General features: G+C 41.9%; 1 protein-coding gene across 8 annotated transcripts in view; it reads right to left on the bottom strand.

Annotated features, from left to right (window-relative positions):
- Positions 1–21,506, bottom strand: part of TRPS1 (transcriptional repressor GATA binding 1) — a 214,593-nt gene extending 193,087 nt beyond the window's left edge. For 4 of the 8 annotated variants that reach the window (XM_068182644.1, XM_068182685.1, XM_068182701.1 and 1 more), the window contains exon 1: positions 20,392–21,506. Coding sequence is in view for 1 of the 8 variants with exons in the window: in XM_068182668.1 (XP_068038769.1) it covers positions 19,664–19,673 (10 nt within the window). In the remaining 7 variants the exon portion in view is untranslated. Of the gene's footprint in view, positions 1–19,663; positions 19,808–20,391 lie in introns of those variants that run through there. The other 4 variants (XM_068182652.1, XM_068182660.1, XM_068182693.1 and 1 more) reach the window with 3 other exon arrangements.
- Between the last annotated feature and the right edge of the window lie 4,575 nt (positions 21,507–26,081).

Raw genomic sequence — 26,081 nt, 5'->3', positions numbered from 1 at the left:
GCGATAAGGGAGCCAGCGCTGGCACACGGACGCGGACACACACGCGAGAGGCGGCTGCGCGGCGCAGCGTTTCATGCGACTGCAAACGTGACCCGCAGTCCCGCAGCCCCGACACACGGACACAGGCACACTCAGTGCCTGCAGCTCCGGCCCACCGCTCTGCTGCGGCTGCCGGGAGCCGGGCGGGAAGGCGAAGCCCCGCTTCGTCCCCTCCCTGCGCGGCCCGCGGCGGGCAGAGCCCCGGGAGGCCGCCCCGGGCCCGGCGCCGGCGCTGCCCGGTGATGCTCGCTCACGACACGCACCCAGACAACTTCAGCGCCGAACAAAGGCTGCCGGACTGACGCCACAGCACAGTTGGGCTTCCAGTTATTTTATTTTTAAGGGCGATTCCAAGAAAACTTTCGTCGCTCCAAGTCAGCGCGGTACCCGCCGCCCTCAGCAGTGTTATTAAGCCTTGAAAAGACTTGCAAAGAAAGTAAACAAGGCAGGGGAGGCAGGACAGGCATTAAGGCCAACACGTCCCGTATCGTCCAATAACTTCCCCTTACATGCCCAGTACAATGCGGGTTTGCTGATCACAGCTTTTCCACTGTACCAGAGCCAAGTGCAGGCAATTACTTACACTTATGTAGACTTTTATATGAGATAACCGTTATCTCTATTGAGAGGCACAAGCTGGGGGGGGGGGGGGGGAGGGGTTCCTTATTTTTTTAATTGTCTTTCATTACCAAACTGGTTCAAAAACATACAAAAGGGATTCTGTGCGGGGCACTTGGCTCCCCCAGCACTCCGTGGAGCCCCACACAGAGCAGAGTAGCAGCTCCATGCTCCGCCGAGGAGCGCTTCATCCAGGCCTGGATGGAAAAGCCCTGGCACAAACCAGCCCACCGAGCGGCCAAGGCCCAGAGGAGGGTCCCGTAAGCCCCAGGCCGGCAGCTCGGGGCAGCCAGCGCTGGGCTGGGCACGACGGGGCCGGGGGCGGCTGCGCTGGGCCCCCGCCCGCCACGGGGACGCGCCTCCCGGGCAGGGGCACGTCCCGTCCCGTCCCGTCCCGCGGCGCTCGAGCTGATCCCAGCCCACGGGCATCCAGGTAAATAAAATAAGCTGTGCTGGGCCCTGCCGTCCGTACCAGCCACGTTCCCCTGGTCAAGATAAAGATAGAAGCGATCTCCGCATTTTTCATGCAAATGAGATGCAGCCCGCAGGCTCTCAGCAAATTGCCAATGCATTGGGGATGCCACTGCTCCTTAGCTTTGTTTCCATATGGGCTGAAAGTTGATGAGTGCTGCTTGTGTTTTTCTTCCCACCACCAAATGACACAGCACAGATATACGAAGTAGGAAAACCGATGTTCCAGTAGCACTTACAGACCAGATTGCCGCTGCCAGCATCTTTAGCTGTATCAGTACTTCTACCAGTGCCATTTCACTGGTATTTCTTCTGAAATTCATGCTGGATAATTGTAACTCAGAGCCACAGTATCTCTGAGCAAAAGGAGAATATACTGCATGTATGGAGTTCCCATCTCTGCATTCACATTTTAAGCAGAACTATCTGATCCTTAAACATTTGAGGGAAAAGATTTCAGCACAGAACGCCTATCTGTATTCATAAACCAGGGGCATTTTACATGCTGCAAAAGTACTAGATGATGGCAAATGAAAGAAGGTTCCATTGCCTTAGTATGAACTTACCACAGGTGTGCTTAAAACAGATATTAAAGACATGATTCACTGTAATAAAGACACCCCAAACAACTATTTAAAGTGATTCAAAATACAACATTTGGGGGTGGGGAGGTGATGATACAGTGCACTTACTTCTCCCCCCACCAAGAAAATACAAGCTCCAATAATAATAACAATGACAAAAAATAATAATGATAATGGCACATATTTATACTTTATGCAGAAGTACAGCAGGGTTCTTAAGATTAGTCTCGCTTTCAGTTTCACTCAGCACTGAACTAGTCAGCTTAGCGTTAAAGAGGTGTGGAGTGTTACTTAGATGTTACAGAAAGTACAACGGCATGTTAAAGAAAAACAGAAAAAACAGTGTAATAACCCATACAGGGAAATGATGGCTAAAACAGAAGATAGGATTCTCACACACCACTCAACACATCTTTTCCTCCCCAAATGCACAACAGAGATAGGAACAGGAGCTTCAAATACTTACTAAACTTATGCAGAGAAATAAATGGGTATCGGTTGCGTGACTTAAAAAGTCAGAGGAAAAAGAAGGAGCAAATTTTTCACGGAAGCCTTGAATCATACAAGCTGCTCATTTGCCTCATTCATGTCCTCCTCCTTTCACTGAACTTCAATGGGAAGAAGGCAGCCTAAACAATATTCATCTTAGAAATCCAAAACATTGCAGAGACCACACTGCAGCAACAGATCTGCTTCACATGCGCTGATGTACCTCCTCAACATCTGAAAGAAATTCCAGCTTCAGTCAACCCATAAGAGACATGTTGCCTGACTGTACCTTGATGGTATTGTTTATGAAGATGGTGATTTACACACTCATAATGATTTAAGCAGCTACTTTGCATACATTACAGAGAGAACCTGAAACATGTGACCTGCTTCACAGGGCAGGATTATACCTCTGTTCTTGTTGTGTCATGTGCAACCACATTATTTAGTAGTTAAAGGCAAGCGAGCACTCTGGCATTCTACTGCCCTCACCATATATGCAGTGCAAGAGCTTCAGAATGCCTCTGAAACCAAAGGTGAGCTTCCCAGCTTCTAAAGATACAGTTAAATAAATGATAATAGTTGTCAAAGGGGCTCAGTCAAACCTACCACATGGTTCTGCCCACTCAGGATTATGACGTTTGCTGGCAGACTTCTTAGGACTGGAAATCTTTCATGGTGTTAATAAATTTGCAAAAATGATCAGATTCTTAGGGACTACTCCAATACAAACTTTCATTAGCACTCACACCAACTCTCACAAAGCACTGAGAATGCATGCATGATCATCAGAAGCTAGGAATAAACAATAAAAACTTAAATTTTTTTTTTGATGTTGTTCTCCAGAAAAAGACAAAAACTTTTCAGAAAAATGGAAATTAACATCAGAAGAACGGCTGGACTCTGCCTGTCAGCTCCTTCATAATTTTTAGTTGTTTTTATTGATCCATACACTTCTTATGCACAACTCCACTACTGCCTTGATAATTAAAAGATAATTAAATACAAGACAGAGCATGTATCATGCTGGGGAATCACTTAGCAAGTGAACTGCTGAAAAGTGGAATTCTTTCTGTCACTCACAGTGTAGTGATACATCAGTAACAGATGCCACGGGAGCTATTTTGGGGATGATCCACTGGCTTACCGGAGACACAGAAGACAGCAGAAAAGCATAAGGTTCAGAATTCAAGGGAAGTCCTGCCACAAGGGCCTTCACACTTTGCAAATACATAAAACACGAGCAAATTCACACAGGTTTACATCAGCTTCAGAGCAAGTACAGCATTTCCCATATTGTATATAATAAAAGATGTCAAACTTTTTTTGATTTAAGAGAGGAAGACTGGTTGGTTAAAGGGGAGGTATCTCAGCAGCACCAGGAGTGAAGGCACCAAAGCTCTGAACACAGCTTTGCCACTGGCTCACTAACACTGCAGTTATTTAGGTTCCCTGTGCCCTGGCTCACCCATCAGTACAATGGGTATAATACTTCATCCTGTCCTTAAGAGGCAATTAATGCTTGTAAACTGCTCTGGGAACCTTGATTAAAATGCACTGCAGCTTTGCGATAAGTATTCCCTCTGAAAGAGCACACAAGCTGGATTTTGATGGTGGAAAGTACTACCTGACGGCTGCAAAAGAAAAATAATCATTCTGAACGAGACGTATGTGCCTGACCTATGCCCATGTGTGGGTGGATCCCTCTTGGAGTATTTTTTTTTCTCCTTTTTTCAGTTACTATGTGTATATTGCAAAGAGAGGAGGAGTGAGAACAGATAATTATAAATCTTTTGAAAAGCCCTGGTATTTTCACCAGAGGATCACAGTGGGCCATCTTCAAGAATTCTGATGCAGAACTCTATGTAATTAAAAAACATAATTATTTGTAATACTCCTCAAACCCTGTTTTCATTAAGGAGAGGAGGGGAAAAAAGACAGATCGCTTTAAATATGAATGCTTTATGAATAAAGAAATTTTTTTTTAAATTGATGAACATTCATTTTCCCATACAGTCACATAAAGTCTGAGTAGTTCATGTAAAACATAATTATCAACGTTTTAAACCACATTTTCCCCTTGAAAATAAATAAATAAGGACGCCAAAATCTTTTTTGTTCATTAAGAGTCAGATCCAGCAGAAAACATCTGCAGACTTCTAGACCAAGCAAGCCCTGGAAGGCCATGGTACTGGCTGCACCTCGTGCCAACCTCAAAAATTTGGCTGGTTCAGAAAGATTTAAACAAAACAAAAAAAGCCCTGCAGCTTTACATGTCTGGGAATTGTGGAACTGCGTTAGGTTTATGAATAAAGAACAGGGGTGAGAAAAAAAACAACTCCTTTTAAAAAGGAGATCCCTTTTAAAAGGGATCTTTTAAAAAGGAGTACCCCTCCAGCATTCTGGGTGCTAGAGAGGGGCTCCTCTCCCTCTCCAGGGACACCATGGACATCAGCAGTTGCAGCCCCAACCGTGGGGTCCACCTGCATGCCCTGCTGCAGAGGGGATGGGGGCCCCAAATCCAGCACTCACCCCCATTTGGCACATTCAGCAGGCGCCCGAGCAGCCAGCTCCCAGCCATGCTCCCGGACAAGCAGTAGCTGCCACTGGAAACCCAAAGGAGCGTCCCCGGGATGGGAGCCAGCCTGAGTTGTTCAAAGGACACTGCAGGGCCACCACAGAGGGGCAGGCACAGCTCAGGGCGAAGAGCCACCCCTGTGAAGGTGGCCAGGGGACACGGTGGTCTCCCCTGCACCAGCAGCCTCTCTAGCCCCATGTAAGAACTGGGCCCTGGGAGCAGCCCAGGATTTCTACCATGGGCTTGAAGAGGCTCCAAGGTGCAGCGGAGGGAAGGAGCCTCAGCTACCACAGGCAACCAGCAACTCTTATTTAGATTTCAGGCTACCCTAAATAGGTGTATGCAAACACCACAGGGGAGATGATGGCATTGCCAGGGCTGTTTGATGAAATAAAGGAAAAGTTTAGGATGAGGGCCCTGCTACAGCAGGTTCATTAATTTAATGAAAATTAAAGAACCTGCTGCTAGCGTAGTTGTCACATATTCAGACTTTTTATAGAAATAATGGCTTTTTCTGACTAGTTCTTCACTACATCCATCTTTGGGAAGCCAAGAAAGCTCCCAGTTATTGATGTCACACCTTATGTTCTGCCCTATTCAGAGAATCAGCCTACATTTCAGACTGACACCCAGCTCATCTTGTGCAGCTAGCCCTATGCAGGGAAAAGGACTGGGCAGGTATGAAAAGACCGAGTAACAGTACGCCCATGTGTTCTGTTTAAAGCCATCCCAGAACTTTGGTTTTGCGAGTGTTCATTTTATAGACACCTCCTCAAGAGGAACAGCAGCTGTAGTATGCTGCCTGGGTTAGCAAGATGTGATACACGCAGAGATATATACTGGATATGTATTAGGAGAGCACAGAGGGACTCTGTGTGATGACCGTGTAACTGCAGACACTCTGCAGGTGTGTATTTACAATCCTATTTATATAGTGCTGAAAGTGGACTACATTAATATACAGTGTGCATGATTCACCGTCATTAGTTCTGCCTTCCAATAATGTGGACCCTAAGATAAATAATATCACTAGAGCCTCTCCCATACAATAAACAGACTTGTTAGTTTAGTTATATACACAAAATTTCCAACTGCAATCAGAGATTCTTTTTGAATTATTAAAAGTTCTTCAAGTGAAACCTTTGTTTGAGTTGAAATGAGCCAGCTGACATAAAAAAAGAGGAGCCAAGACTTGTCTTTAAAATGAAGAATAAAATTGGTATCTTAAATAAATAGTATTATTCTAAACATAAACTAAAATAAACCATGTATTTTAACAAGAGTAGATACAAAATATCATCATATTTATCATTAGAGCTTTATATACCTGTTGGATTACTGCTTTCAAAGCATTAGGAAATGTAGCAGTGTCTTTGAATTAAAATGCACTTTCTTTATGCTAAATCTGTGAAGGTTCTCCTGTGGGAAACACTGAATTCTACATTATTTTTTTTTATTAAAAAGAAAAAAGCTTACACAGCCTCAGAAAAAAATAACCAAGTGGCAAAAATCCCAACTTTGTCCATTCAGTCTTTGATTCTGTCTTTACCTTAATAAAACTGTTGACAGAAATTAAGCTAATCTTTGCAGCGACTTTTTCATTTTTCTTTAAAACCGAGGAGTTTAACTAGCTGCAGTTCCATCAACCCAGACATGCTGCTCGCTACAAATATGAGAGCTTTGTCATTTTTTTTTTGTCCATGTCTAACATTTAAGGAGGAAAAAAATTAAAAAATAAAATCCATTTAAATTCCAAATTTTGGCAACAGAACATCTCAGTAAGACAACAAGATAATGTTTCTCACAAATCAAAACAGCAATATATCTGTAAATTCTGAATTAAAAAGACAGTATTTTCTATACAACTGTAAAAAGTATTTTTTGAAACACTTTTTAAAAAATATTTTTCTCATTCTATAGCATGGGCACTGAAGGCTATAAATAACTGGATCAGTAAGCAAATTCACCATATACTAGAAAGACTCCTGAAGTAACTCAGGAAAAGCTGAAGAGCTTGCTGCTAGTAGTTAATGGGATAGACCAACTGCAAAGTCAGAAAGAGCAAAATATCTCCCTTTCATTAAAAGAGTAGGGAGGGAAGCTTTAAAAGGTACACAATTAGTTAGCTTTGCAGTGATTAATTCAACAACTGCAAAGCCAAAAACAACTTTAGGCACTTAACCATGAAACTGTCAGGTCTCTATGCTAGACAATAAAGCATCTATAAAGTAAACATTAACTTCTGTGTTCTTTCTACATGCATATTCCATCATGAGAAGATGATAACCAAAAAATTACCAGGCAAGCTCAGCACAGGCTTCCTATACCTTATTCCCCCTAATAAGAGGTAAGATGCTCCCAGATTCCCTTTCTTTTCCTTACTGCCAGCTCTAGTAAGACAGTTCGTACTGTTCCCTAAAACCTGACAGAAGAGATTTAAAATCAGACTGAAAATCTCTTCCCCAAGGAGGCGATGAGTTCTTTGCAATAAGGGAGCTTTAAGGATGAGGGGACCCCTATACTAACCACATCCTATCCATATCAAGGCAAAAGCAGGCAGCAGCTCTTCCTCAGACCAACTCTCCCAAGGAAGCAAATGCAAGCTCTGCACAAGTAAGGAATGCAAAAGTGTAAACTTTATCATCTCTTTTAAATAAACTCCAAAATTGAATAACTACCAAACAAATTGAAAAAGACCAGGAAGGTGACAAATTAAAAGAACAAATCAACATATTTCTCTGACCTGCAAATGTTTAATTCAAGCACATTCTTCTTCCAAACAAGATGCCTGTGAGTGTTTTGATGGCTGCTCATAATCAAATGTGTCACTCGCAAAATTACAGTGTTCGAGAAGGGTACTGGGCAACCAAAAATGGTTTTTGCTAGAAGTATGTCACAAGCATGTCTTTTAGTTACCTCAGAATTGCACACGACTTCACTCCATTCCTTTGCACTGGCTGCATGCGGGTTGCTTCATAGAAGTATAACTGCAGTAATCTGCTTGACAGTAAACAGTAATCAGTAAACACTATTTACTGAGCAGATACGTGTCCCTATTACTCCTTCAGTTTACCTATCCTCCATCTCTTGTCTTCCATTCTCAATCCCCTTGCCCTCAGAAATTTTAGAGGGTGAAATAAATAAATACAGGTAGTGAAACAGTGAAATCCCATAGCTGGCAAGGTTTTCCTCTCTGAATGGACAAATTCTTAACTCCATGCAGCTCCAGACATTGAAGGATTAGATCCTAACCAGGGAAAACACAGGAAGATGGTAATAAATATCGCATGGTAATCCACAGGAACTTTGGTCCCAATGTGATTTTTCTACAGTCCTACGAAAAAACAGCATTACAACATCCATAATCTCAGCTCGTATATCAGAGCACTTTCTCCATTCTCCTTGCCCTTTCTTCTTTCATGTAGTGTATTTTCTAAGAAAATGGACTTTTTCTGCAAAAGTAAAGTCAATGCAGTCCCATTCCAGACTGAAAGCAGCGCAGCAACTCTGTGAAAACTACCACAGACCATCGCACTGCACAGATACAGGTGAGGAGTGAAGGGTTTATGGCAGCATTACTCTGGTAGGGACTAATCTGAAATTCCTTCTGACAAAAAAGGTCACAGTTAGCTGGAGAGAAAAAATAAATAAATTGTATTCATGTGCAGTAAGAGCACTTCATGTCATAGTGGATATTACAATATCTTAGTTCTCTTTCTATTCAGGCATATGCCTTTTTGGCAATAAATTCTGAAGACCAAGAAGGTAAAACCTGCCTAACCATGACTCTCATTCACCCGATTAAAATAAATTCCACAGCTGCTGTTTCTTTCTCCTGTAACTATTTTTTAAGCTCCTTCCCACTGACAACTAGCCACTGTCAAGCACCACTATGGATACAAAAATCTTTTAAAATGTCAGCTTTTCAGATGCTTAATTTTGTCCTATTCAGGTAAAATGTTTTGCAGCATTAGGTTCAGCAGAGCTGCCGGGTCATCTTTCTTAGTAAAGATTTTCACATGCACAAATAAAAACTGAGGAAGGGCTGAAGGAAAAAAAAACCATAGACAAACGATTTTAAATGTTTCTTAGATAGTGCAGTACCACAACAAATCTCCAAGGAAAGTTAAGCTGAGACTGCCATGAACACCAAATAAATCTGCACCACTGGGATATTTAAGATCCAATAAATCTTGCTTTCCAGTGTTTTAAAACTCCAGAAGATAGTCTTGCGGCTCTAGACTCCGTCTGCCTACAAGCTATCAACTCAGACCTGCCACTTGTGAGAAATATTTTCAGAATATACTCATGTTTGTTGAACTACCAAATTATGAAAACTTTTAATAAAAAAAAAAAGAACAAACCACAAACACATATACACATACATAAAATCCAACCAAACAAGTTACTTTCTTCTGTTTGTATGAAAATGCTCAAGAAAGTTGGTCAAAAATGCCCATATTTCCAATTCAAATTATTTTTTTTTACTATCTTTTGTTACAGTTAAAAATATAAAGCCAACAACTAATTGTAAAAAAATAAAATGCAAACCCATAAAATTCCTCACAGAAGAGCCAAGGGTTAATATCAACCTAAGAAATCACACATTGTGCAATTTATTTGATATTGTTACAAATATTAACTGCTGAAAAAAAAATCAGATGTTATAAAAAAGCATTTTATGTACTATGCTGCAACTGTCTGCAGTTTGGTTATCCCAAAAGCATGTTTTGTGGATTACCAAAGTCACTACTTCCCTTGGCCTGATGGCACACTCTGATGGCATGGCACACAACCTTGTGAAGGCATTACAGCCTGCTTCCATAGAAATGTACCTGTCACACCAGACCTTCAGTCCCTATTTCTACACTGCTGTCCTTCACTGCCATTTTTACAAGCCTTTCACAGAGAAGTTGGCGAAGACAGGATAAAAGCATGCCCATGAAGCCAGTGAGAGGCAGCAGAGCTCATACGCAGGTGCACTTCCTAAACCTACTTTTACTTGCCATTCCCCTTTGGGAAATGAACTGTTTTCCAACCACAATAATCACTTTTAAAGGTGACAGACCAACTGTGGTCCTGCTGAAGGGCAGCTTCATGCAGTGAAATAACTCCTTTGACCGTCTTGAGTGGGGCAACAGAAAAGCAAGGTGGAGCCTTACAAAATATTGTTACTGTGTCCTTAGTCCAGCAAACTGCTGTAAGGTTACCAAATTCTAATAAGTGTAACATGAAGCCCCAAAAATCACTTCCCTCTCAGTAAACTGCAACAGAATTAGAGGTTGCCCAACGAGGATTGGATCTTACTCTAGATGAAGCTACGGGTTTTGTCCCTTCCAAGTACAGGGGTAGATCAGAGCCATAATCAGAGGGTTTAATCAATCATTGGTAGTATCTCAGTTTCTGCCAGGCTGACAAACAAAGCAGGTTGGATTCACTTTTCCAAAAATCATTTGCCAAAAAAAAATCCTAAACATTAAAAAAAAAATCAAGTTGTGCTAACCTTTGTTTTTCTGCTAGCAAACCTCATGTCACAAACAACTGAAAGGTCATGATGCAAAATGGATTATTGCCTAGATTTGTAATTTTTTCCAGGAGTTGTAATATCCTGCATTTGATGACATCATGAAACTAGCAAGTAAAAGTTGGTTTTCAATTTGTTCTACTTTTCCCTCATTAGTGTCTGTGTCAGAAACAGAATAAGAACCCTCATTAAGTCACATTAAATTCTTTAAACTCATTAAGGGCTCAGAGAAAGAACAATACAAACACTGGTGTTTTTGTAAAAAAATTATGCAACACAGATGGACTTCCATGTCCATGTATTTTTAGAATGGATGTATGTGCGCAGGGCAGCCGAAGAGAGCGCTCTGCATGAGGGAGAAACAGAGTAACAGAGGCAGAGCAAACCTTACATAGAAATGAATCTATCAATTCAATCTACCTAGATAGAAATGAATCATGCATGATCACTTCTGACTTGATACTGATGAGGCACTTCACGCTTTGGATCCTGAGTTCTGGCAGAGCATACTCCACACAACTTTTTAACTAACGATTCTTCGGGACTTTCTACAGGGAAAAGGCAACCTTGAGGGCCACACAGCCAGCAGCAATCAAGAGGCAATCAAACTTTTTGTCCACGGACTACTTTGATTGCAGTTGCTGTAGCCCAACATACTATCTGATTGCAGTTGAAGATACATCTAGTAGTCATGCATATGGACTTACACATAAGATACAGGTGTGTGCAGAGTTTCAACAGTCTTGCAGAATATCTCTGGGTGTGCAAAGGTTGGGTATTTGTTAGAAGATTTATTGTAGCTGAATGACTCAGATATATGCTGTTGATAACTTCTGATCTTACCCCCCATAAGACTGGAAATATGAGCTCAATGCCACAAAATTATTTACATTCCTACAGTATGCTCAAACAACTATTACAGGATTAATTTAATCCATTACATTATTTTTTTTTCAAGATAGACGTAAAATGCAAATAGGAGTTTAGTTCTAAAGAAAACTCCAGACCTGAGGAACGCAAAAGGAGACTAATTGGATGGCATAAATTTCAGATGTCTGTAGCAGGCCACAGAAAGAAAACAGTATACACAGTAGATGGGAGACATGAGTTAATATTTCCTCCTTCCTACCACTGTAACAGCTGAAATGAGAGGTGGGAATTTTACCGGGGGCCCCCCAGATTTGAGCCTCCAGAGCTGGGTGCCCAGGCAGCATGGGCAGGCAGCCTCTGTTCAGCAGCTCTCCTCTCCCATTGCTCCAGCAGAGGCAGATACTGCTTACCTGCAAGGCACATGGTAAGGCTAATCTATTTTCACAAGCTTTTCCCTCAGGTATTTGGGGCAAGGTTTAGTTTATTAATTGTGTGTGTGCATGTGTGTCCATATCTATTCATGCAGGAGGAAAAGGCTCAGCAATGATCAATGTGTATTGCATTTTTGGTTTGTACTCTGTAACTGCAGCTGGCCAACGTCTGCTGAGTGTATTTAATACACCTACCACTGAGAACTCTAAATAGAAAAGCAAACTACGTTCAGGTTAGGAAAGTGGAGTTATCTTTCTTTCATTAACTGAACTCATGAAGCAAAGTTTCACCTGTATAACCACTTTTTATGTTCCACATCTCACAGCTTCTGCCTGAAGAGTGGTATGTGAGAAAGTCAAGAAGACTCGTGTGTTGGAAACACTGAAACCCTTCACCCCCAAAGAAAATTACTTTATCCTAACTCATTTAACTTTCATTAAACCACATGTGAATATAGGAATTTTAGGCAATACTTAACTTCAGTATCTACTTCAAACATTTTTAGGTAAGTTGAGATTTTGTTTTTTAAAATAGTCCCTGTAATGTCACTGGGATATTCAAAAGCAGTCTGCAAGGTATTGGGCTAGGCAGACCATGCCTTTTTTTCCCCTCTTTTTAATTAACTACTAGCAAATATTCCCTTGTGCCTTTTTCTTTTTTTTTTTTGGTGACCCACCAACCTGTATGTTTAATTTTTTAAGTTTCAGTATGTACTTCAGACTGCAGACTTTGTAAAGTAGGTCAGGAATACCCCAAAGGATACACATTTGAAGGCTACAGATAGCAGAACACACCATTTACGGCTTTGTATATACACATACATACACATTCTATATAATATAGGTAGATAGATTCAATGATTTAAGCACACTATACTGCGTGTTTCAAGAGCATTCAGATATTTACACTGTTAGATCACCACTCATTTTAGACCCATTCTAGTGCCAGCTGCCAAAAAAAAGGTATACAAATCAAAATATGTTACCTTTGTTTAAACAATACTGCTGTTCATTATATAATAGAAACTGTCATGCTTAATCTTCAAGGAACCAAGAACTGGTACATTCTTGGATCAGAGGTGGCTTGAAATGGTTTGAGGCAAAACTGAAGCGTACTGTTTAAGTAAATCGTGCTGAGAAACATTAACTGCACTGATGATTTTTAGCATCATCTTTTACAGGCGTTTTTCCCCAGATCTATTAGTAACTAAAAATGCTGGAATATTTTCAAAATACAGAGAGATGAACAAACCAGCTATTTCTCTGTAACATTTTTACAGTATCAAATTATACATTCCCTCTTGCGTTGTCAGCCTTGCTAAGTGTAACGGGGGATCTGAAAAGGGTGCTTGAGAATAGACGCCATGAAGAACCAAAACGTGCCTATAAAAATTACAGGCTGACTTTGAAAATACACCAAAGCCTAACTTTTCTTTGAGTGCTCTCAGTATTGTCCAAGTATCCCAATGCCTCCTGTGGGTGCTAAGCTACAGGCCGTGATTTTCATTTTCCATTAGAGTTAAAAACTGCTACAAGCAGTATTCAAAAATATGTCTACGGCATGATATAGAGAAATACAGAATAAAATGGTAAAAATGCCTTAAATTCTTCATAGTTGGACTCTTTTTAAATCATATTTCAACCTGGGAAATTGATAAATTATAAATACGTACACTTCACTTATTGAGGAAAATCTCTTTAACAGCATTACTACTCCAGGACTTCTTCAGATTTTTAAGTATTTTACAATTTCATCTTAAACAACAGGGATTAGACAGTATTCATTAGGCAGACAGAGTCTTACAGACAGACACACACACAACTCTGCAGAGGCCAATCCTACAGCTTTTACTGAATCCAAAAGTCCCCCTGATGACGGTATTTTTCAAGAATGAGAACTGCAGGATCAGGCCCCAGAAGTGCTTATGAAGATGAGATGTTACTTCAACAGATTGAATGTTAGATTAAATATAAAGATTGAGGCAAGACAAGTCTGGGGTTTAAACCCTAGGGAGGATTGACATTTAAAGTGTTGCCACTGAATTATAGCTCTCCACATTGGGTGGGGTAACCTCCTACTGGGTGGAGTGTCTCCCCTAAAGGAAGGGAAAACTGGCACAAGCCAACTCAGTCTTTGAACGATTTTCCTACTTGCCAACTTATGAAGTCGTCCTGACGTCAACTTCGTCAAGGAAGTCTATTGCCCAACTTCATCTTTTACTGTAGAAAGTTTACTTGTGCTCAAAACCCCAGCAGATGTAGAAAAGAAAATAATGAAAACAAACAGAAAACCCTGAACAAAATAAAGAATTGAGGAAAAAATGTTGACTGGATTTTACGGTTAATTTTAAAAATCCTCTGGTTGGCTTTTCTTGTTTCTAATATTAAGTTAATACAAATAGATACAGATCACTCGAAACTATTACTAAACATATTTTAAAATCTCGTTTAGCTTTAAGACATGGGGTGGAGAACACACTGAAAGTGGACACTCTGAAAGATAAGATCTCTTATGTGTTCTGCAATTGCTAGTTACTATCTTCCTAAGCAGCGTCACTAACAGGTGTAAAACACAGTCATACTAGGAAAATAATATTCATTGAACAGCCATCAAAGATATGTTTAACATATTATTTCTCTCTGAATCAAAATAATTTGTTTCTCTGAAAGAAGGAGTCAGGTGCTGGACAAGGCAGAAGAAATGCTGCGGGGAATAAAATTGAAACAAAACAAAACAAAACAAAAAGAAAAAAAAAGGATAAAGCACCTCAAGGTGCCCATGGGGGAAAAAAAAGTAAAAATCAGAAAACAGTTTGAGTTACCATAACCTGAAATGCACCAGCCATCACAAAGAGCAATTGGAGAAATCCAGCAGAGCTCAGCAGGAAAGATTTTTAATAACAGATTGAAAAACAAGAATAAAAATAACTGCATCAACAGGGCCTTTCTTCCTCAGGCCACAAGCCCGTTTTTACTTGATATTTTAAAAAAATGCAGTTTGGCCACTAAAACCAATCCAGAACATTATTAAAAGTTAAAAGCTACCAATTACTTCTGTCTGTTCTTTTAAAGCAAAGTTTGGCATTATGTCAGTTGGTTTAAAAAAAACAAGAAAGAGAGAGAGAAAGAAGGAGAGAAAGTTTCCTGCTTGTATAAATTAAACCACCAGGGAAGGTGTCTAGCCACTTGTAAAGCATTTATTACTGGTTTTTAAAGGGCTAGTAACATTTTAAAAATTAAATATTTTAAAATAAATTTAAAGGAAAAGAGAAAAGATGATCTGAGCCTGGAAAGAAAGCAGACTTATGAGAAATTAGACATGCATCAACTGCAGCTAAGAAAGTAAAAATTACTATTAGGACTAAACTTTGCAATTCAAAATAATTCTATTTTCAAGGCAAAAAATCTTATTGTAGCTGCTGTACTCACACACATCCCTTACAAGACGGAAAAGTTCCACCGAACTTTATGGGATGGAACCAAGTGGGTTCTGCAGAAACGTCCTGCGGAAGCGCCACCTGCGGCAGCGACGCAATTTTATGAAGCTTTTTCTTTCAATAGCTTTACTAAATCCACATACAGAGATCCCCAGCAGGAATAAGACTACTTAGTTAATGCGGCAGGACCGTGTTAAAAAATCACCGCTAGAACGATTGGCAAGTTCTGTTAAATTTAAATGTATTTTTCACTGGTGGTGTTATTATAAAATTTTAAAGAACCACTTTAAAGGTACTAGAAAATAAGAATCTGATAGCACAGAACATGAATAAAACATAATGGCTATAAGTTTCTTACACATAGCTGTGCCAGTTCACGTAAATCATAGTCTTCTAAACCCCATGATGCCAAAACAGAGGCTCCTCTGACTCTGGACGACACGTCAAGTGGAATGGTGCTCAGTTGTGCAACGCTTTTGGTGTGTGACAAAATGTCCACTGGGGATTTAAATCGAGACTAGGGGAGCTATCCTCCCATTGCTCTGTGTTTCATTTGAGCCTTGGTCTGCATGACAAGAAGTCAGAGTAATATGCCAGCACTTTCCTCGCCTCCCTGTGCTCCTCTGCCCCAGCAGCATTTCTTGTGTTCTGGGCACATATACAACTGGCGAAGGAGCTGCATTCTGGAAGGCCCTTTATTGATTAGGTGCAAAATAACATCAAGAAGTGAATAATAAGCATAATCTGAAAAATGTAGTTGCCTGTCTTACCCTTGTAAACATTTACTATTTAATAGTGTAATTGTACTTTAATCCTCCACATCATCTAATATAACTCTTTGTGCTTTTCTTTTAATTAGCAACACACAATCCAAAAAAAGCAAAGCCCAGAAAGTTTGTACGTACCATAAAAACTGAAGTGCAAATAGTTTTTAAAATTAACAAATATTCTCTCTTTGGATGCAGGCTTATCTTTTAAAGTCAAAAGAGAACTTCATTGGCACAGGGCAGGAAAAAGAACTCCATAATTCATGACAATACCAAGAAAAAAAGTTCTTCTCCAGAAGGACTGGAAAGGGCACCTTTATTTATCTTCTGGACAGACAAAAATAATAGAACTTAGACCAGATATGCTGTAATTAATGTATCCAAAGGTCAACAGGCAATGGTATTTATACAATAAATGGGTGCAGACTACGCTGGTTATAGTATTAATCACCAGTATTTGAAAATAGCATTGTTTTCTTACTAGGTAAGAACTTGAGAAAGTTTCAGAAACAAAAAAGAAACACTTTTTTTTTTCCTCATACCTGCCTGCTATTCTTTTTAACCAATTGTTTTTAAATTCACGAGGTATAATATTTGGGACAAATATATCCAAGTTTACAGTTGCCCAGGACTGCCAAAAACAGATCCAGACTACCTCACTAGTTGTGTTGAGGAAACTAAATTAAGTAAGGGCAAACACCAACTGGAAAGTTGTCAGTTTACTGAATGAATGGCTTCATTTTACACACCAGTTAGAATACCTTAATCAGATTATATTTCTCTTAAAGGCCAATACTTTTACTACCAGGTGGCAGTTTGTTCTACTTGAAACTGTATTAAAAATGTAATTTATTTCCACTATGCTTTCACCTAACAAAAAGTGTTGTCAGATTCTCAGCCTAACATGTTCAAAAATACTTAACCATAAACTTTCTCACAATGTTATATTTGGTGTTACCCACAAACCTTTATTAAAGCGATACTGCCAGTGTGGCTTCAGTTAAGATCTGAGAGTGTTTCTATTAAGATTATTACATTAAAATATTGTCAAGAGTTTGTAAGAAACATGAATATTCATACACATACAGCCCCCCCAGCCTTAGAAGGAAAGTTCCACATAAAAAGAAAAATTTAAATACGTACCAAAAGTTGCCTGGTTGTAATTACATTTTGGGTTTTTTCCTAAATGTCTCTGCTAATTTTTTAACTCTCACACTGTAATGTAAAATAGTTTTGTTTCAAAGCAACTGCCTGATAAAGTGCTAAAAGAGGTAATTCGCATGAACAGAAAGTAATTAGTCATTGTTTGCACAATGCTTTGAAAATACAAAACCCAATGTGTCAACTAGCATTAAAATATAATATGATTGGAATACACAGATTTGACAAGAAACAATTGCATGTCACAGACACTCCAGTCCACAGACAAGAATTAGTACTTCGCTGTTATAAATGCAGTATCATGATATGTGGATAAAAGCATTCTTTACACTCAGCCAGAGCAGGCATGATATTAGTGTGCACCATGAAAGTTTACTACAAATGCTAGAGAAGACATTATAGAAAATAATCCTGCTAGGGCTTCATCAAATGTTACTGAATTTACTCTCACTGATAAAAATGTAAGTCAACCCATAAAGCTACCATATAAATTATACTAAAAATGCATTAAAAACATGAAAGGATAACCTGGCTGCATTGTGTTTGATGCCCAAAGAAGTCTCAGACCTGTGAAGTTGTCATTTACATTCTTTTCCTTTATTAACAGTGCTATGAAATGAAAAAAAAAAAAAAGAAAAAAAGCCATACTCTCACAGGCAAAGACTGCTCAGTGTTATTTGGAGTCTCTTTTAGAGGATCACAGGCAATACATATAAACTTAAAAGCTGATGCAACTTTGCCCTTTACTTACTTTGTTGTGACTATGTATATGCAAAGTTTAAAACAGGGAAAGTTATTATATGCCACCAAAAAAAAAAAAAAGCGATAATCAGACAGAACAGGGTGGATTAGGAACTGACTGTTTTCTCATGTCTAATCTCCCTTGATTTTAAAAAGGTGAAGCAGACTTCTGTTGTCACAGTCTGAGGATAAACTTGCATACAGGCACTGATGCACTACTGAAATTCAGAATCACTAATTCTTTGTGGCAACCTCAGCCAGGTATACATTATTCAAGAGGAAAAAAGAAAAATACTTTTTTTCCCCTTTACATAGAAAGGTTCCACTTGTTTGGTTTGAACATATTATTAACAGACTTTCATTCAGTGGTTAAAATAGAAAGAAAAAATCTTTCAAAGTGTTGATATCATTTCCAGACAGTCTTGTCAGCATCACAATTTACAGGAAATAGTTGATGTTCTCACACAAACCTTGTGTTTACTCATAGACCCAGAGTACTTAAAAAAAAAAAAAAAAAAAAAAAAAAAGAAAAACCAACCTTCACTCTTTTGGAGGTTTTTTTAAAATGTCACTCTGGTGGAATATCTGAGAGAGCCATCTAACCTAACACACAGGTTGTGAACTGAGGCAAACACAGACTGCAGTTCAGAAGACTACTGTAACTTTTATTCTCATTTTGTCCACGTCAGGAACTGTCTCTTACCACTACTTTCCCTTGCTGCCCCTTGCATTTTTAACTCTGGCAGTCTTCTCTAAATGTTCAACTTTTATTAAAACCAACAGGAAAGTAACATCATGACACCAACATCCACAGGATTTGGTTGCGCGTAGTTGAAGACAGCCCGAATGACAAAAAAGTTTGATGGTTTCTTGAGAGACTTTACTGAACTCAAATATAACCTGAGACGCATTAAATTATTGTCTCTTCCCATCAACATTTAAAATGGGCTGCGTAGTGTAAGAGAAATGAAGGAAGCATAGTCTACAGAGCAGCTTACATTTTCTTTACTAGACAATCTTTCCCCCTCGGAAGGGACTTGTCGCCTTGGTTCCCCAAGGGTGCTGGGGTGACCCAGCTCCTGCTCTGCCAGGCAAGGGGCTCGCACTGGCAGAGAAGAAGTGATGGAGAGGAGACGTCTCTCCGGCTTATCACTTAGCTTAGCTCAGTCAGTGCACTGGAGAAGTTTGCCATTTGCAGATAGAAAATACAACCGGTCGTGGAAAAAAAAAAAGATAAAGGAGACTAGCGGGCCCCACTAGAACCCGCGTAGGAGTGCCGGGGTGTCTGAGCGCCGTGATTTGCAGCAGGGAGGCAGATAAGCAAAGCCCCCGAAATGTCAAGCCCCCTCGGGGAGCCTCTCGTGTCGCAGGGCAGTGCGCAGCGGCCGCAGTCCCCGGGCCAGATCCTGCGAGGCCCCGGATCCACGATCGCCCACCCCGGTCCCGGCCGCGGAGCGCCCACCGCAGCGCAGCCCCTCCAGCGCCGGCCTCGCCTCCATTCATTCCTCCCTTCGGAAAGCCACACGCGGGTGGCTGCAGCGGGGGCAGCCCCCGCCGCAGCTCCCGGGCCGGGGGGCGGGGAGGTGAGACGCTCCACGAAGTTGTGGCAGGCAGGGAGAGCCGGGCGCGGGGACGCAGCGCTAGCAGTGGGGCTTCGCCTTTAAGAAGGAAAAGTTTTACGTCTCTCTGCCTCTGATTGAAAAAAAAAAAAAAAAAAAAAAAAAACAAACCCTAAACAAAAAAAAAAAAAATCACCACCACCACCACCACTATGTCGCCTGTTACCCCGGTGTGACCGGGAGGGATCCCAAGCCTTCCTCCCGGAGCAGCACCGCTCCGCACTCGGCCTCTCCCGGTATGTCCCAGGGAAAGGAGAGGGAAAATAGGAAGGGAAAAAATTAAAAGGGAGGAAAAAAAAAAAAAAAAAAAGAAAAAAGTTTTTCCCAAACTTACTACTCTTCATGATGGTGTCTCTGTGCCCCGCTTGTCATGATCCCCATTAAAACTTCCAGCAGCGGCAGGAGCGGCACGACTGTGCGACTGCAGCCCATCGGATGCGAACCCTCTGTGCTCGTCTTCTACTTCCACCCCCCGCGTCTCCCTTCCCCTCCCCCCGAGCGCCCCGGTGCCGGGGAACCGGCGGCCGCGGAGATAAGGCGCGGAGCGGCGCGGAGGGGAGGGCAGAGCAGAGCCGCACCAGCCCGCGGCCGCCGCCGCTCCCCTCCCCGCCTCCGCGCCGGGGGGCTGCTCCCCCTGCCCGCCGCCGCCGCTGAACTTGACCCTCCCGACTCCAGCCGGGCTACCGCCGTTTTGAAGTCGCCAATTTCCAGCCATCACACATGGCTTTGACCCTCCAGCGGGGGGAATGGGGGGCGCGGAGCGGGGGGGGGATGCACCGAGAGAAGCCTGTGAAATCCGAGCAGCCCCCGTTGCCTGGGATTATGCCCACCCACCCGCCGCTTTTGTTGTTGTTGTTGTTGTTGTTTTTATTTTGGGGGGTATTTTGGGGGGAAGGGGGGCACCCCCGCTGCCCCCCCCGGGCACACGCCACGCTGCCGCGGGCGCCGCGCCCCCGCCCCGCGCGCGCCCCCCCCGCGCCCGCCGCCGCCGCGCCGCCCCCGCCCGGCCCGCCGGCCGCGGCGCCCTCCCCGCCGCCCCCGCCCGCGCCCCCCCGCGCTTACCTGTTGATTAACCGGCAGCAACAGCCCCGGCAGCCTGGAAGATGGTGGAGCCGCGGCGCGAGCCATGAACCGTCTCCTGCTGCCGGCGGAGTTGGACGCGGATTATGTGGCGGTGGCCGGGGAGTGGGGGGGCGCGGGGGGCCGCGGCGCCGCTGCCTCCCCCCTCGGCCCCGCTCGGCGGGGAGGGGGCGACGGGCCCGCCGGCGGGCGGTGCGGTGCGGGGGCGGGGGCGCGGCGGGCCGGGGGGCGCGGGCCGGGGCACGGCGCGGCGGCCCCGCCGGCAGCGAGGCGGCGGCCTGGGAGCGCGGGGCGGCCGGCGCGTTATCGGGACTGTTATCGCTTGTCAGGACCTCCGTCTCCCCGCATTACGTCAGTTTCAAGACACCAACACTATTAATATCAAAGGAGCCTTCGCGGAGGAAAGCGCCACCCCAGACGGAGCGCCCTTAAAGAGACAGTGCAGGCGGCCCCGCCGCGCGGCCCGCGCCGCCCCCCGCCGCCGCCTCCGCCCGCCGCCGGGCCACGGCCACGGGCAGCGCGGGCCGGGCCCGCCGAGCCGGGCGAGCGGAGGGGGCGCGTCGCCCCGCGGCCGCGGGGACTTGCGCTGAGTTGGAGCAGGGATAGCCGCAGGCCACAGGCGCGCCCCCAGCGCGGCCCGCGGGAGGCGGCTGTGCCCGCGGCTGTCACGGGGACCCGCGGCTGCCCTGCGGGATTGGAAACGGTGACGGCGGGAATAAAGGCGCGACCCACGCGCGCCAGTAGCTGCCGCCCTCGGGAGACCCCAGCCCTGCTCGGGGTCTCCCGCAGAGTTAGTGTCACCTCTCTGCTCCAAGCCCCCCGTTTGTGTGCGGGTGCTGAGGCGGGTAGGCAGACAGTTCCCAGGCTGAGCGATGAACAGTCCCGTTACCGCCCGCGCTTTGATGCCGGTCGCAGGTCAGCCTCGAGCTGATCCGAGAAAAACTTCACAACTTTTCATCCTTGTGCAGAACTTTTTCAATTCCAAATACTCCTATATCCCCCATGCTACGAACTGCCAGAAGTCTGCATGTCAATGTAAAAACTGTCTCCAAGGAGAACCAGTACATAAAAGGTTCCTATGAAAGGGTTTTAAAATCCCAAATATACTAGGCGTTAAAAACTATGTAAACATTTGTTGGGCATTTGGACACAATTTTTCTGCAGTAAGGTGACTTTATATGGCGTGCTTTTCCTCCCATGCAAGTTGTTTTAAGCTGATTTCACATTCAAATAGATGTGTTCTGCTTGCTTGCAACTACTAACATTATTCGAGGAAGAAGCTGGAAAAGAGTTAAATGATAGCATTTGGGAAGTTGAAGTTGCTTCCCCCCAAATATTTGAAATTACATAACTTTTTCCTTACAATTTTACTCTCAAATACCAGTGAAGTGTAAAGCATAAAACCTTCACAGATACATGGTGACACAAATGAAACCCTATTGTAAAACTTATGGCGTTCTCAGCCCTCGCTCCAAATTTAAATATTCTCCATACATGTTTAATATAATCCACTGGCAGATTTGTAAAGTAATTGCTTGTGTAAATCACCCAGGAACACATTTCTCCCTCAAGTTCTTTTGTAGGATTGTCTGATAAAGCACTTTATGAATAGAAAAGCGGTAATTCACATACAAGAGGTGAACTTGTCATGTTGAAAATGGAAGTTTGCATGATTAGGCAGACACAGTAGGATCCTCGACACAGGGAACGGGAAACTCACTGATTACGTGTGGTATTCCCTTTATACCCATCCACAGAAAATTAGTTTGGAGCAGCAGAGACACACATTGAATGCAAAGAAAAGTAATACCAAAATTTAAAGTTTGTTACAAAGTATGCCTCGATACTTTAGTACCTCATACTTGGTAGCACCTCACTCATATGTGCACAGTCTTTCCTGACTTCATGAATTTACTTTTTCACAAGCTGCAAATGCCATGGCTGAACCACAGTCAAAGAGACAAGCCCCTTCCACAAACTTTAGTGAATACAGAACTCTGAAAAGCAAGTATTTTTGTCACATCAATTCAAACATTTTCTCAACAGTTTTCATTGTATTATTTTTACTGAGCATATCAGCCCCAAATAACTGTTCACTTGGCATATGTCTTGCATAGGAAGGGTTAAAATAGGCAGGTGACTTGGCTAAGCATCTTACAAGCTGGGCTTGAGTGGAAAATATTTAAACAAGAGTTATTTCCCTTCTCTGCTCTAGTGAGACTTATTAATATCTTTTTATTTTAAACCAGGAAATGATGCCCCCCACACCTTAAATCCCAGCCAGTTCTTATGTGTGGCTGTAGCTTTCCCAAATTATATTCACATTATGACAGACAAACTGTGAAGATCGATAACAGCAAAAACACAGATTTCAACGTGTGTAAAGCGTGGTAACAAACACACCGTTTTTCACCTGTAGAGCAGTGTTGTAGAGATGTGTTTTTAAAGGACATAAGTATCTCTGTGCATGCACTTTTAAAATGAAACCCCAAAGCTATTCATAAACAAAAATGAGAAGGACACAACATGTCTTCATAGTTTCAAGCAGACCACTCTAATGAAATACTGTCTCTCTCAGAAAAAGTTTGTTACTGTATCTTTATCAGAAACGCTTTCATTATACATTCTGCATTTCAAGTTAAAATAAAGCAGATCAAGAAGATGTCAATATGAATGTTTATATTCACTACAAAGAACTGTAGAGAATTTAACAAAGGCAAAAAAAAATTTATAGACATTTTTCAGGCAAATTATTTATTTATGAAATAATTTACAAAGAAAATTTTTACCTCATGGCTCAGATACATTGCATATGCTTATGATTGACACAATATGTTCAGGCTCAAAGGCCCATATAGACTTCCCCCCCCCCTTTTATTTTTTTTTTAAATTTTATTCCTAGCAGGAATATTCAAAAAAAGCAAACTAATTCATGAAGTCATACAATAATTGTTTGACAGTTGCTTCCAATATAGGAAAATAAGTTATGTATATTGTTTTCATTCAAATATTTGTTGATTTGTTGTTAGAATGCTTTGACATTGACATACCACAAATTGCATTAGGAGAAAAATTGTAGATTTTTTTTCATTTATTATCTTCTGCTGTCAAACTTTTCCAAAACCACTTAAAAGAAGTTTTATTTCACTTTATTCAAAACTTGTAGTCTGCATGAAAGTAGGTTGTTTTTGAAATAACAAGTTCAGCTTTCTCTAATTGATAAGAGCTGAGGAAATGAAGGAAAAGCAGCAAAGCGAGAAGATGCAGAAAGTGCTGCTTTCATTGAGAGGCATGAACAAAGTAACTTCTAAATAATACTCTGGGTTTTTTTACAGTCAGGCACATTCTCCACTGAGGGAGAATACAGAGGCCAGTCACAGTTGCTTCTTGAAGGAAAACAGTATAACAGTCATTGTTTATCAAGATGACATAACATGCCATTTTTGCCTTTATTGTTTAATGCAGTTTCTCTTGTAGTTTACTCAGCGTAGATACAAAGAGGGATTAACAGTAAAGCATAAGCATACTTGTTTTATAATTTCAGCCTTTTAGTGCATAACTTACTGAAAGTACTAGGGCCTATAATCACAATGATTTTACCTGATGGAACATGCATTTTGGAAATATAATCCAACTGTTTACCTAACACGTCATAAATTGCAATTCTTTACAAAAACCTCAGAGATTGACATCTGTTGCTCTTAAATGCCTGCTGCTGTAGCACACATCATCAGGAAAGTATTTCTGTATTATTTTCCCTCTGGTTGGTAGTATATTACTTGAATTCTAAAGACAGTTCTCTTATACTGTCTTCAGTAATAAACATTTTGAGAAGCACTTGGTTATGTGTCTGAGGCACTCCAGTATGAGATTCTTGGGATCATAAGCACAGCAACATGCAGAACTTCTGCAGACCCACTTCTTTTCTTTGCACAACTTTTGTCACATGAAATCATCGGGAAACTTTTGTTCCCTGTCTTACACCCTGCACAGAGTCAAGTTTCTAAACTTCAAATTGTGAGCCAAAGGCTAAAAACTACCACTGATTTTCAAAGAAATGGGACTGGGGACCCTAACAATGTGGTTGAAACGTTTCTGAAAAGAGATTATGTGTTGTGATAGACAGGGCAGCGCTGAGAACAGCCAATGAAACAGCATGCAACTGAAGAGCTAATACCATGGCATCATCCCAGATTCAACAGATGTTTTCTAGGGGGATTGGATATCTGGTAATGGGAAATGGAACCTTTCTTTTCTATGTCACTGGTTTTAACACAGGCCAGTAGCAGTGGAAAGTCAATAATAAGCGATGCTTGTTTAGTAGCTTTCTCCACTGCGGGGTAGGAAAATGTCCTCCTGACTGCAGTGCTCCATGGCTGGCTGGTACTTCTCTGCACCCCGGTGGCACTGCTGCCAAAAGGGCCTTGCATGGATGTGCCTGGAAGCCCTTTTCCCTGGGAGCAGTCTCCCAGGGAGGGATGAGGAACACCGACTGGGCACAGACTGCTCCTGCTAATGGTGTGTCTGCAGATAGTTAAATAACTCTGGCAGCCGCAAAAGATAATTTATCACTTTACACAATCATAAAATCTACTAGAAAATTAAAAATGTTATAACACCAGACTCCCTAAAATCATTTACATGCAGGAATCCACATAATTGTATAGATTTTGATCTTAAAAATGCTATGTAAAAGGCATTCATCCAAAGCTCTGAAAAGCCTCACATGCATATACACATACATATGAAGTAATAAATAATGAGTGTCTCCCAACAAATATCAATAAAAGAAGTGGCAGCTTTTCTTCCCACATCTCAACTGCAAGATCAACTAATCAAAACAACCTGAGCCCCCTGTCTTGTCATCACCTGCTGCCAGACAGAGCCACTACCTTTCCCTCCCTCAATTCCATATTCATCCTCCCTCCAGCATTTCCAGAATTTCTGGGAAGGTTAATCTGGATTGGTTAAAAGTGTGCTGAAGTAAAAAAAAAAAAAAAAAAAAAAAAAAAAAACAAAACCCAACTATAAGTGAGTTTAGTAGTTTTTACATTAGGTCCTATGTGCAAGTATTTTTCAGTCTTACTCCTAAGTTTTGTTGCTATATAATTGCAGTGTTCTGAACACAGTAATGTTAAAACTCTCTACAGTGTCTCCTAATATAAAGCAACAGTTCTGTACAATTGAAATGTTTGGCTCAAAAGGAATTTTCTTTTACTTGATTCCTTGTAAATACTTTTTTCTTTTCCATTTGTGACTTCTAACCAGGTTCAAATCTTTATTTTAATGTGACAGACTACAAACAACATGCTTTTGTTGCAAAAAAAGGTTTATTCACATTGCTACTGATGCAAGGTCTCAGATTTAGTTTAGGGAAAGAAAATACCTTGCAATTATGTATATTTCACTTTGTAAAAAAAGTGCGCTTTCCATTCCATTATGAACCTCAAATGCATTGCCACAATATATGGCCCAGGAGGTGAAGTAATAGCACTTGGAAATCTGAGACACACAGTGCATTGGTAAAATTACCAAGATGCTGTCACTATTTTCCAATTACAAATGGAGGTAAAGTCACTCAAGGTAAACATGGCAATGTAACAAGTGGTCTTTAGCGGTCTCTCTCAGTTTCCTATGAAACATCTAAGCATGCACAAGAACACACAAATAAC

Source organism: Anomalospiza imberbis, chromosome 1 (genome assembly GCF_031753505.1).
Source record: "Anomalospiza imberbis isolate Cuckoo-Finch-1a 21T00152 chromosome 1, ASM3175350v1, whole genome shotgun sequence".
NCBI classification, from domain to species: domain Eukaryota; kingdom Metazoa; phylum Chordata; class Aves; order Passeriformes; family Viduidae; genus Anomalospiza; species Anomalospiza imberbis.
The sequence above is the reverse complement of the archived record's forward strand: the minus strand, read 5'-3'. Positions and strand labels throughout refer to the sequence as shown.